At 42.4% G+C, this 13,498-nt stretch overlaps 1 protein-coding gene across 1 annotated transcript in view; it reads left to right on the forward strand.

Moving 5' to 3' along the window:
* Window positions 1-13,498, forward strand: part of FASN (fatty acid synthase) — a 145,845-nt gene that overhangs the window by 39,551 nt on the left and 92,796 nt on the right. Inside the window, exons 6-9 of the mRNA XM_073606706.1 lie at window positions 2,514-2,636; window positions 5,277-5,392; window positions 9,721-9,855; window positions 12,646-13,108. Coding sequence (XP_073462807.1) covers window positions 2,514-2,636; window positions 5,277-5,392; window positions 9,721-9,855; window positions 12,646-13,108 — 837 coding nt within the window. The remainder of the gene's footprint in view (window positions 1-2,513; window positions 2,637-5,276; window positions 5,393-9,720; window positions 9,856-12,645; window positions 13,109-13,498) is intronic.

The raw sequence follows: 13,498 nt of genomic DNA on the forward strand, positions 1-13,498 counted from the left end.
CGGGTGTGGCATATCCAGATGCTGATTAGACAGCATGATTATTGCACAGGTGTGCCTTAGGCTCGCCACAATAAAAGGCCATTCTAAAATGTGCAGTTTGCACAGGGGTCCGGGGGGTCCGAAAACCAGTCAGTAGCTGGTGTAATCACCATTTGCCTCACGCAGTGCAGCACAACTCCTTCGCATAGAGTTGATCAGGTTGTTGATTGTGGCCTGTGGAATGTTGGTCCATTCCTCTTCAATGGCTGTGTGAAGTTGCTGGATATTGGCAGGAACTGGAACACGCTGTCTTATACGCCGATCCAGAGCATCCCAAACATGCTCAATGGGTGACATGTCCGGGGAGTATGCTGGCCATGCAAGAACTGGGATGTTTTCAGCTTCCAGGAATTGTGTACAGATCCTTGCAACATGGGGCCGTGCATTATCATGCTGCAACATGAGGTGATGAATGGCACAACAATGGGCCTCAGGATCTCGTCACGGTATCTCTGTGCATTCAAAATGCCATCAAGAAAAGGCACCTGTGTTCGTTGTCTATAGCATACCGCCACCATGGGCTTCTCGATCCACAACATTGACATCAGCAAACCGCTTGCCCACACAACACCATACACGCGGTCTGCCATCTGCCCTGTACAATGAAAACCGGGATTCATCTGTGAAGAGAGCACCTCTCCTCCAAAGTGCTAGACGCCATTGAATGTGAGCATTTGCCCACTCAAGTTGGTTACGACGACGAACTGCAGTCAGGTCGAGACCCTGATGAGGACGACGAGCATGCAGGTGAGCTTCCCTGAATCGGTTTCTGACAGTTTGTGCAGAAATTCTTTGGTTATGCAAACCGATTGTTGCAGCAGCTGCCCGGGTGGCTGGTCTCAGATGATCTTGGAGGTGAATATGCTGAATGTGGAGGTCCTGGGCCGGTGTGGTTACAAGTGGTCTGCAGTTGTGGGGCCGGTTGGATGTACTGCCAAATTCTCTGAAAACTTCTTTGGAGATGGCTTATGGTAGAGAAATGAACATTCAATTCAAGGGCAACAGCTCTGGTGGACATTCCTGCAGTCATCCTGCCAATTGCACGCTCCCTCAAAACTGTGCTGTGTGATAAAACTGCACATTTTAGAGTGGCCAGCCTAGGGCACACCTGTGCAATAATCATGCTGTCTAACCAGCAGCTGGATATGAGGTGGATGGATTATCTCGGCAAGGGAGAAGTGCTTACTAACACAGATTTAGACAGATTTGTGAACAATATTTGGGAGAACTAGGCCTTTTATGTACATAGAAAAAGTCGTAGATCTTTAAGTTCAGCTCATAATAAATAGGGGCAAACACAAAAGTGTTGCGTTTTTATAATTGAAAAAAAGGGGGTCACCAAGGACACCCTGGGCGGACTTTAGAGGCACAACAAACCTGAGAAAGCATAGTCAAAATAACAATATAATTAATTTTATTAAATATAAATACATACAGTACAAAGACATTGACAAAAGGTAATAAAAAAATATCTATATAGAAAAATACATGATACAAGCCCAGATGTGCCTACGTGTTTCGTACTATATACATATTATATGGTTTTGGTAAATCTAAAGGAAAATTGGATAATGTGTAGCCAACTTAAGTATGGGTCCTTCAGTATTGTTGAGGGCAACATCTACTTCAGGGAAACAATAGGGAGAGAAGTAGCAAAGGTCAGACTCAAGTTATAAATGGATAAATAACACCACATGGGCAAATATACAGTATGCGATTACCTCTACAAATTATAAAAATGATTGAGTTCAATTGTATCAGCTGCACTGTAAACAGTTGCGTAAAATTAAGTCAGTAGCCGCAATAGCCATGCAATCTCCTGACCCTCTGGACCCTACTGGCCATTGTTGGGATGAGTTAGATTTTCATTTGCAAGCCAGGTCTTTTCATCCATCAGTACCTAACCTCACAAATGCTCTTTTGGCTTGATGGGCACAAATTCTGACAGAGACACTCTCTGAAATCTGGTGGAAAGCCTTCACAGAAGAATGGCGGCTGTTATAGCAGCACAGGAAGGATCCAACCTATATTGCTTGTCATTGTTTTTAGAATGAGATGTCCAACAAGCTCATATTGTGACGTTCAGGTGTCCACAATTGTTTGCCCATATAGTGTACTCTGAAGCCTAAAGACCAACAATTGCATGAAGAACCCTAGTGTCCTCAAAGTCAGAAACGGTGAAGAACATGAGTTTCCATGCAAAAAAATCAAACGCGTCAAATATATAATGCAATCATATTTGGTATTAAGTCAGCTATGGGCAGCCTAAGGTCTCTACCTCCCATTTAGATGATAGTTTTTTCAAGTATTGTGATGTTTGTGAGTGTGTGTAATTCCCAGGGGAATAGGCTCCTCTTAGATTATAGGCGTACAAGTGAAAACATGCCAGGTGCTGTAGGATTAGATAGATGCCGGTGTCATACTACAGTTGATGTCACTCACACCCAACTCTTTTTTTTTTCTCGCTGTACAAGGTAATGGCTATTGTCGCTCTGAAGCTGCATGTGCTGTGCTGGTCACAAAGAAGTCTATGGCAAAACGGGTTTATGCTACAATATTGAATGCTGGAAGCAATACAGATGGCTACAAAGAGCAAGGTGTGTAACATCAAAGTGAATGGATGCCTTTGTTCTCATGTAGATGAGCTCCGCATGTCAACCCATAATAAAATTGGGCAGCTTAGATACAACGGTGGGTAACCAATTAAAGGCTCAGTCCATCCCAAACTGATATTTCAGCTTTTGTTTGATGCTGGAGAGTTGAACCCCCTGACAATCTATTCTATCTCTTGGGGAACCTAGTGATGAGTTCTCTAGGCCAGTGGTCATCAACTCCTGTCCTCAGGGCCCACTAACAGGCCAGATTTTAAGTATTACCTTGGGGAGATGCAGACTAGAATACTGCAATCACTGAGCAGCAAATTATATCACCTGTGATGTATTTCAGCTATCTTGCAAACCTGGCCTGTTAGTGGGTCCTGAGGACAGGAGTTGATGACCACTGCACTAGGCTGAGCTCCTAGGTCTGCACCCATGCTTGGCCTGTTGCTTGGTTCACACCTATGCATTTATTTTTTTTTTTGCAGAAACACACTACAGTCCATTTAACATGGTTTCCTATGGGTCACATTCACATCTCTGCATTTTATGGAAAGGGTCAGGGCCTTTTTTTTCCTGGTTTTTGGTTCCATAGACTTCAATGGATCAAAAATGTGTATTTAAAAACACAAAATGCACCTGGAATATGCAATCTGCATAATTGTGAACAAGGCCTGAGGCTCTATTCACACTGGTGCATTTTTTTGATGCATTTTGCAGAAATGCATGGGGATTTTTTAACATGGGTTCCTATGGAACATGTTCACATCAATGCATTTTTGTGCCTCTGCGTTTTTGGAAAGGGTCAGGGACTTTTTTTCATGCAAAATGCAGCATTTTGCATGTAATAGAATTCAATGGGCCAGCATCAAAAACGCAAGTACAGTGTTTTTGCAGCGTTTTTACATAGTTTTTGCGGCGTTTTTGACGCGTTTTGGGTTTTTTGGTTTTTTGTTTTTTTTAGACTGTATACAGTCTAAAAAAAACTGTAAAAAAAAAAAAAAAAAACGCAAAACGCGGCAAAAACTCCGCAAAAACGCTGTAAAAACTCTGCTCAAAAACGTGGCAAGCACCACAAAAAACACTGCAGAAACGCTCAAAAGCAACATACATAGATGTGAATCGAGCCTTATAGAGACTTCTACCATCCCTGTAGTTGCACATGGGATTTGGATACCTGATTTATAGCATCCTTTTAGTATATATTGTAACAAATTTTATTTTTTTCTTCAACAATTATTATACATATAAACAAAAACATTTTTTGTTGCATGCGTATCACAGAGTATATCTTAACATAAATCAAAGACCATTATAAAAAATAAAAAAAACACAGAAAGGGGGAAAAAAAAGAAAAAGGGTCGCTAATGTATTTTATCTATTGGCATTCCTCCTCCATAACTTTTTTTAATAACTTTGGTTTAACATATATATATATATATATATATATATATATATATATATATATAGTTTTTCTTTTTTAAAGTCTTTTTTTTTTTTTATCTTTCTGACCTGGTGATCCTACCAGTAGCACACTTCTCATCCTAGAGTAACAACACTCAGAGTATTGTATTCATAGAGGAGAAATGTCCCCCTAGGATAGGACTGCAGAACACACACCCCTCTCTCCTTCTCTTTATTTTTGCTATTTTTTTTTGCATTTATTGAACTGACATAATGAAACCAGCCTCTGATAGTATATTTGACAGGTCAAAAGGAAGCAAGATGGGAGAAGTTACTAAAAAAAAAAAAAAAAAAGGAACACAAGGGGGCACCAGCTTAGTGCAGCATCAATGGGTTTATTACGATTAATTTAATTTAATTGTAATGAACCCATTGATGCTGTACTTAGCTGGCGCCCCCTTGTGTTCCTTTTTTTTTGTAATTTCAGAGATTTGTTTCTGTCTCAGGTGGAGCTCCCTACTGAAGTACAACACCCTTCCTATGGGGTTTTTATAAACTTCTTATGAACACTTTATGAACTACCTTATGCTACACAAGCATTTCTTTACATTTATCTAGGGCAGGGGTCTTCAAACTGTGGCCCTCCAGGTGTTCAGGAACTACAATTCCCATCATGCCTAGTCATGTCTGTGAATGTCAGAGTTTTACAATGTCTTATGGGATGTGTAGTTCTGCAACAGCTGGAGGGCCGTAGTTTGAAGACCCCTGATCTAGGGGGTAGAGGCTAACTCATGTGGATGGTGCATTAGCATTTGTTTGCGCCACAATTTCAATTGCTGTTTGAAGATGGGAGAAGTACAGTACATACTTTTATGGTAATCCTAATATGTTTGCCAAAGCAGATAGTGCTGGGCCCCCTTGTGTCTCTGGGCCCTGTATCAGTCACACAGTCTGCTATGGCTATGGCCATCCCTTCAGTGTGTGCGGGTTAGCCTGATTAGCTATACATGAAATGGACTGTTTAGGTACACCCTAACAATGCAAAGCTGTGGATTAGAAACTTTTTTTTTTACTCTTTAAAATAAAAAAATATGTTTTGGCTGTAGCGGGGCATCTGGAAATATGTTTTTCGAATGGGCCGACTCTTCCCAATTTTCTTGCTCCACTACTGAAATTAGGAATACTGCTGGTGTTATTTGACAAATTTTAATCTACTTTACTGTGTTCTGCTGACAGGCGTGACCTTCCCATCAGGAGAAGTTCAACAGCAACTACTGAACTCCCTGTATAAAGAGGCTGGCATCCCAACCAACGAGGTGGAATATGTAGAAGCCCATGGTACGGGTACTAAGGTAATGACCCGCCATCTTTGGGGTTACAGGACTATTAGCTCAGTGGTGAGCAGGAATCCTGTTTTCATTTTCACCAGGGATGTGCATGGAGTTTGTATGTTTTTTTTTTAGGGGGGGACCCCACGCCATGTTTTTTAAGTGTGGCATGGGGTACCCCTTAAAATTCATAGAAGATGTGAAGGACTTGGTATGGATTGGAAGGGGGGACCCCATGCAATTTTTTTTGTGGGGTACACCTTAAAATTCATAGGAAATACGAAGTACTTGGTATGGATTGGGGGGGGACCCCATGCCATGTTTTTTTTGTGGGGTACCCCTTAAAATTCATAGGAGATATGAAGGACTTGGTATGGATTGGGGGGGAACCCCATGCCATGTTTTTTTTGTGGGGTACCCCTTAAAATTCATAGGAGATACGAAGGACTTGGTATGGATTGGGGGGGGACCCCATGCCATGTTTTTTTTTGTGGGGTACCCCTTAAAATTCATAGGAGATATGAAGGACTTGGTATGGATTGGGGGGGAACCCCATGCCATGTTTTTTTTGTGGGGTACCCCTTAAAATTCATAGGAGATACGAAGGACTTTGTATGGAATGGGGGGGACCCCATGCCACGTTTTTTTGTGGGGTACCCCTTAAAATTCATAGGAGATACGAAGGACTTGGTATGGATTGGGGGGGGGCCCATGCCATGTTTTTTTGTGGGGTACCCCTTAAAATTCATAGGCGATACGAAGGACTTGGTATGGATTGGGGGGGACCCCGTGCCATGTTTTTTTGTGGGGTACCCCTTAAAATTCATAGGAGATACGAAGGACTTGGTATGGATTAAGGGGGGGACCCCCACGCTGTTCTTTTCTGAATTTTCAGTTGGCGGCATTGTTTTGTTTACATTTCAGCTCTCAGTGGGGAAGCCCGCTGACAGCTGATGACTCATTGGTTGACAAGGGCGTGGCGGCCGGCTTTCCGGCCCGCTCCTTAACAACCAGCTATTCTTCACACAGGATTCGAAATTTCACACAGGATTCGAAATACGTTGATTATTTTTCAACCGAACCGAATTTGGATCGTTCCGAAATTTTGGAATTCATTCGAAAATGAATAAACAAAACCAAATTTAACAAAAAATGAAACCAAACTTAACGGATTCTAAAACAAATCAATGAAACAAAATTAATAACATAACCAATCTATCTGAATTGAAACAAATTTTTCCGTTTTGCACGTCTGCAGGTTACCTCCTCCAATTTAAAAAAAATACTGATTAGTTCATTGGCTTTCCCCCATTGTAGTCTCTAGTGTGTGTGTATCAGTACAGCAGGGACGTAATACCATAAATCTTTTCATGAAAAGGGACTGATATTGTTCTATGCCCTCATTATCATGCTGCAGAATTTGTTGGCACTATATACGTACCTAACAGAATAATAGTGCCCCATCATTGGTGTCATTAGGAGGAAATAGAATAGTGTCCCATTATTGGTGTTAATGGAAGGAGTAGTGGGGGTTATTTACTAAAGGAAAATCCACGTTGCACTGCAAGTGCACTTGGAAGTGCAGTCGCTGTAGATCGAGGGGGGCAAGCAAGGAAAATAAAAAAACAGCATTTTAGCTTGCACATGATTAGATATTTAAAAAAGGAATAATACAGCGCTGCGCTAAAAAAACTAACTAAGGAAGCAGCCAACACACCCGTAGACTTAGGGAAAAATGGCAACTAAAGATTCACAGTGTGGCGCTATTGAGTGAATACAGTATATAGAAAAACTGAACATTGAATACCATCAAATAATGAAAATCTCACGTGAACACTTGTGACAGTGACTAGTGAAAAAAATATCACATATATGTGTTTAAAAACATCAAAGGACAAAATCAAATATAAAGTCCATAACACCAAGAGAAAAAAGTCTGTGATAACAGTGTGTAAATAATATGCAGTTGCTTTTCTTATACGTGCAGGAAGATCAATTAAACCCGGTAGCCTGGTAGATGAATGGACCATAAACGACCAGAGGTGCACAGAAATTTGAAAACGGTGCCAAGACCCTCACCAGAAGATATGGAGGCTTACCAAAAGTAATGGCCTGAGATAGCGTATGCCAAAACAGGTCAAAAAGGCTTGATGACCAATTGGTCTAGATGTATTATCTGGTCAGATGTCATCACTGCACCAACGGAGGGAAGGGGGGGAAGTAATCAGCACGACTTCCTCAATAATGATCACACCACCATAAGCCAAGCGAAAGATTCGTATAACATGTGAGAGATGAAAAACACTCGCATAGTGTAATAACGTATTAACTTGGATTTATTAAAAATAACAATAAAAAACAGACTCACATTTTTTGCAGAAGACGACCTTTTTGAGTTGAAACATGTCGGGTGGACCCCTCACAACTACCGCTACACGATATTATATGCTTGTTTAATCTGCAAAAAATGTGAGTCTGTTTTTTATTGTTATTTTTAATAAATCCAAGTTAATACGTTATTACACTATGTGAGTGTTTTTCATCTCTCACATGTTATACGAATCTTTCGCTTGGCTTATGGTGGTGTGATCATTATTGAGGAAGTCGTGCTGATTACTTCCCCCCCTTCCCTCCGTTGGTGCAGTGATGACATCTGACCAGATAATACATCTAGACCAATTGGTCATCAAGCCTTTTTGACCTGTTTTGGCATACGCTATCTCAGGCCATTACTTTTGGTAAGCCTCCATATCTTCTGGTGAGGGTCTTGGCACCGTTTTCAAATTTCTGTGCACCTCTGGTCGTTTATGGTCCATTCATCTACCAGGCTACCGGGTTTAATTGATCTTCCTGCACGTATAAGAAAAGCAACTGCATATTATTTACACACTGTTATCACAGACTTTTTTCTCTTGGTGTTATGGACTTTATATTTGATTTTGTCCTTTGATGTTTTTAAACACATATATGTGATATTTTTTTCACTAGTCACTGTCACAAGTGTTCACGTGAGATTTTCATTATTTGATGGTATTCAATGTTCAGTTTTTCTATATACTGTATTCACTCAATAGCGCCACACTGTGAATCTTTAGCTTGCACATGATTGGATGATAAACTCAGCAGAGCTTCCCCTCATTTCAGATCTACCCCTTAGATTTAGAGCGACTGCACTTTCAAGTGCACTTGCAGTGCAAAGTGGATTTGCCTTTCGTAAATAACCCCCAGTGTCTCATCATTGGGGTCAGTGGGAGGAATAGTGCCCCATCATTGGTGTTAGTGGAAGGAATAGTGCCCCATCAAGGTGTCAGTGGGAGGAATAGTGCCCCATCATTGGCGTCAGTGGAAGGAATAATGCCCCATCGTTGGTGTCAGTGGAAGGAATAGTGTCCCATCATTGGCATCAGTGGGAGGAATAGTGCTCCGTCATTGGTGTCAGTGGGAGTAATAGTGCCCCATCATTGGTGTCAGTGGGAGGAATAGTGCCCCATCATTGGTGTCATTAGGAGGAAATAGTGTCTCATTATTGGTGTTAGTGGAAGGAATAGTGCCCCATCACTGGTGTCAGTGGGAGGAATTGTCCCATCATTGGTATCAGTGGGAGGAATTGTCCCATCATTGGTGTCAGTGGGAGGAATGGTGCCCCATCATTGGTGTCAGTGGGGGGAATGGTGCCCCATCATTGGTGTCAGTGGGGGGAATGGTGCCCCATCATTGGTGTCAGTGGGGGGAATGATGCCCCATCATTGGTGTCAGTGGGAGGAAAAGTGCCCCGTCACTGGTGTCAGCAGGAGGAATAGTGCCCCATAGTTGGTGTCATTGGGAGAATTGGTGTCCCATCATTGGTGTCAGGAGTGATGGTGGATGGAATGCTGAGGTCTCTGCAGGAGGGATTTCTCACTTCCTGTTTTAGTGACACTGGTCACTAAAGCAGAAGATCTTTATAGTGGTGACATACAGCATTATAATAAACTTTTGTAGAACAAAGAGAATCTATTAAAAACAGTCTTTTAACACATTGGGGAAGAATTAAATCCATTCTTAGGTTTTTATTGCTGTTTTTGTCTGTTGGGGAGATTTTTCTTCACTTCCTGTCCTAGTTACAGCGATCAACTGAACAGCAAGTGAAGGAAAAGCCCCAAACAAAAATGCAAAAATCAATGGTTTTAAACCTTTCTTACTCTACTAAAAATAAAATAAAGCTTTGACTGCATGAACATTTTAGCTGCAAAATCAAATTAGGAGATCGTTGGTGGAACTACTGTAGATGGACTTGTGTCTTTTTTTTTTCAACCTAACTATGTAACTCTGAGATAAAATATTCTAACATTACACAATGTCGTCATCCACAGGTTGGGGACCCTCAGGAAGTAAATGGGATCGTCAACGTGTTCTGTAACTCAGAAAGAGAGCCGTTACTTATAGGATCCACCAAATCCAATATGGGTCACCCGGAACCGGCCTCTGGTCTTGCTGCACTGGCAAAGGTGAGACATATATAGGTTTATTTATTGAAGTTTTGCACCCCTGTGTTGTCACGTAATTTTTTTTTGCCATTGTGCGTTTTTACATACAGCTAGGATACTGTAAGTACCTAAATCTGTCTCGATATCCGCCTATGCACAGCAGCCCTTGGACCGGGAGAGAGAAGGGCACATGCTGGACAGGAGGAGAGAGCAGAGTTGATGACTTCTTCAATCTTCGATCAGCAGGGTGAGGTTGGGGAAGTCTCCTTCCTGGCTGTGCTGTCTGGCAGAGGTGCAAGGATCACAAACGTATCTGAACAGAATTACCAATCTTTTGGCTGAGAAGGCAGTTCACATCTATGTATTTGATCTGTGCGTTTTACTAGTTGACTGTACCTGGGATAAAGCGTTTAATAAAAGGTTGCGGAGTTTACAGTACTTTGTATACAATAATTGCACTTTGCATGTCCTAAAGGTAGCAGCCCCACCTTCCGGTAATAGCAGCCAATGATTCATCCCGTTTTGTAGTCATTGGAAACTTCAAATTACCGGATCTCATTGTGATGAGAACAATGCCATTGTTTACTCCCTTTAACTGCTGTTGCAGCTATTTTATTATATATTATTGGTCATGCAAAAGTAATGTCAGCATTGTCAAGTGTATATTCGTAAATCAGTAAACTGTTGTATTGGGTTGTATGCTTGAATTTTATTTCTGTCGGTTGGCCACTCCTGTCCCTGTGTATTTAACAGCAACCGCAGGTTGGCCCACGTCCTTTACAATCTGATTGTACAATCGTCATAAAGCTCAACATACACCTTACAATATGAATTTACCGTCACTCTTAGATTTGCCAAAACCCTGTAAATGAGGAGTTACCCAAACTATCCATTTAATTAGTATCTAATCAGGCAGGCCCTTGCACTACATAATTGTTGGCAGATATAAAGATGATTGTACAGTCAGATTGTAATGTGTGTGATGAGCTTTAGATTTGCCAACAACTATGGGGTGGCAGGGGTGCTGTTAATTTTTTGTATTATTTTTTTTTTTATTAATATTCATTTTCATTTAACTTTATTGCTATCACAACGGGGTAACAAACCACCTATGTCAGGGATATGCAATTAGCGGTCCTCCAGCTGTTGCAAAACTACAAGTCCCATCATGCCTCTGCCTCTGGGTGTCATGCTTGCGGCTGTCAGAGTCTTGCTATGCCTCATGGGACTTGTAGTTCTGCAACAGCTGGAGGTCCGCTAATTGCATATCCCTGCCCTATGTGATAGCATTGGCAGGTGACAGGTACTCTTTATGGATGCATTTGAAGTCTATTAGACCTCCCCCTGTCTCCCCTGGGCTAAGTTCACACTGGTGCAATTCGGGAACCACAGCGATTCCTGTGCGGGTTCCCGCACTGCATCAGAATCGCAGGCAGTTCACACTGTGCTCTGTGTGATGTGATCTGGAGATGTGTGAGCCAGCTTCATAGAGAGCCGGTCACAATCTTGTGTCATGCGAATTGGATGCGGGGAAAACCCACATCCAATTCGCATCAGTGTGAACCCAGCATTAAAGTCTTTGTAAACTTCAGACATGAAATATGAACAAAGCATATCCCTATATAGTGTGTGTTTGTTTTAATTAAGAGCGCTTATGCCGCGTACACACGGTCGGACTTTACGGCAGACTTTGCCCGGCGCACTTTTCAACGTACTTTACGATGGACTTTCTGAATGAACGGACTTGCCTACACACAATCCACCAAAGTCCGTCGAATTCGTACGTGATGACGTACGAACGGACTAATACAAGGAAGTTCATAGCCAGTAGCCAATAGCTGCCCTAGCGTGGCTTTTTGTCCGTCGAATTAGCATACAGACGAGCGGACTTTTCGACCGGACTCGATTTCGACAGATTGATTTAAAACATGTTTCAAATCTAAGTCCGTCCAACTTTTGAGAAAACAAAGTCCGCTGGAGCCCACACACGATCGAATTGTCTGACGAAATCCCGCCCGCCGGGCAAAGTCTGCCGTAAAGTCCGCTCGTGTGTACGCGGCATAAGTGTCATTTCTGTCTGCCGCTTCATTCCTCTGTTATCAGCATGAATCATTTCTGACAAGTTTTCCTGACACCAAGAGAAAAAAGGTGATAGGGGAGGGATCTCTAGCTGATTGACAGCCTCAGCTCTGTTCCTGTGTGCTATGTGAGGGGGGGGGGGTGTTCCTTCCCCCCAATCAGCTCTCAGAGCTCTCCTCACTGAGCTTTACAGTGTGTAATTTCAGATCTCCGTCCCCCTTTTTTGTAAACAAGCTTTGTAAATTCAGCACTTTTGAGCGGATGTAGAGAGGAGAGGTACAACTTATGTAGGAGGATTTGTTTCATCTCTCTGTGTCACCAGTCACTTCACTGGGTATAGGAGAGGCTTTCCAACCATTTTAACCTCCTTGTTTATCAAGACTTTTCATAAATGTACATTGGTAGGCAAGGCATTAAAAACCATCAAAAGGCACCTTTAATTTCACCTTCCCTATTGACTTCAATGGATTTCACCAAAATAGTGTAATTTTGCTGAAATCTCCTAGTTTTTGAAAGTCCAAAATTTCGCTCATCTCTATTGGTAACACTAAAGGAGATTGTTCAATTGTACAAAAAGGGAATGCCTGCCACCGTTTCATTGACCCAGGTCATGGTGGGAAATGAACAATGGCCATGGTAGATGTTGAGATGAGAGGACTCAATTGCAGACATTTCACCACCTTTTCCCTGAGAAATGTAAGAAGTTGTCTTTTCTCTTTTCCATTTTCACAGGTCATTCTGTCCCTGGAGCATGGGGTATGGGCTCCTAATCTTCACTACAAAAACCCAAACCCAGACATCCCGGCTTTGCAAGATGGCAGAATCCAAGTAGTGTCCAAGCCCATACCAGTGAAGGGTGGCATAGTTGGCATCAACTCGTTTGGCTTTGGAGGCTCCAATGTTCATGTGATCTTGAGGCCCAACAAGAAGAAACTTTCCTCTACCGAAGCGTCTCTGCCTCTGCCCCGCCTGGTGCAGGTGTGTGGGAGGACACAGGAAGCAGTGGAGGCTCTAATAGAGAAGAGCAGGAATCTCGCCTCTGATGCCTCACTGGTGAACCTGTTAAACAGTATTTCCGGGATCCCACCCTCCGCCATGCCATATCGGGGTTACACACTTGTCGGAACAGAGAGTGATGTGAAGGAAATCCAACAGTCCCAGACAACTGGCAGACCTCTTTGGTACATCTGTTCAGGTAATGTGGAAAAATGAGCCAACAATAAGTTCTATTGTTGTAGACCAGGGGTCTCCAAACAATTTCTCAACAAAGGGCCAGTTTAATATCCTGCAGACTTTAGGAGGGCCAGACTGTGGCCATTGGTAATAGAAAAGTTCCTGACATCAGTGGGGGAAAAAACAATCCCCCATCTTTGGTGACAGTGGGAGGAATTGTGCCCCATCATTGGTGTCATTGGGTCCCATAGCTGGTGTCATTGGGTCCCATAGTTGGTGTCATTGGGTCCCATAGTTGGTGTCATTGGGTCCCATAGTTAGTGTCATTGGGTTCCATTGTTGGTGTCATTGGGAGAAATTGTGCTCCATCATTGTTGTCATTAGGAGGAATAGTACCCCATCGTTGATGTCA

The sequence above is a fragment of the Aquarana catesbeiana genome, linkage group LG12 (assembly GCF_042186555.1).
Source record: "Aquarana catesbeiana isolate 2022-GZ linkage group LG12, ASM4218655v1, whole genome shotgun sequence".
Classification (NCBI taxonomy): domain Eukaryota; kingdom Metazoa; phylum Chordata; class Amphibia; order Anura; family Ranidae; genus Aquarana; species Aquarana catesbeiana.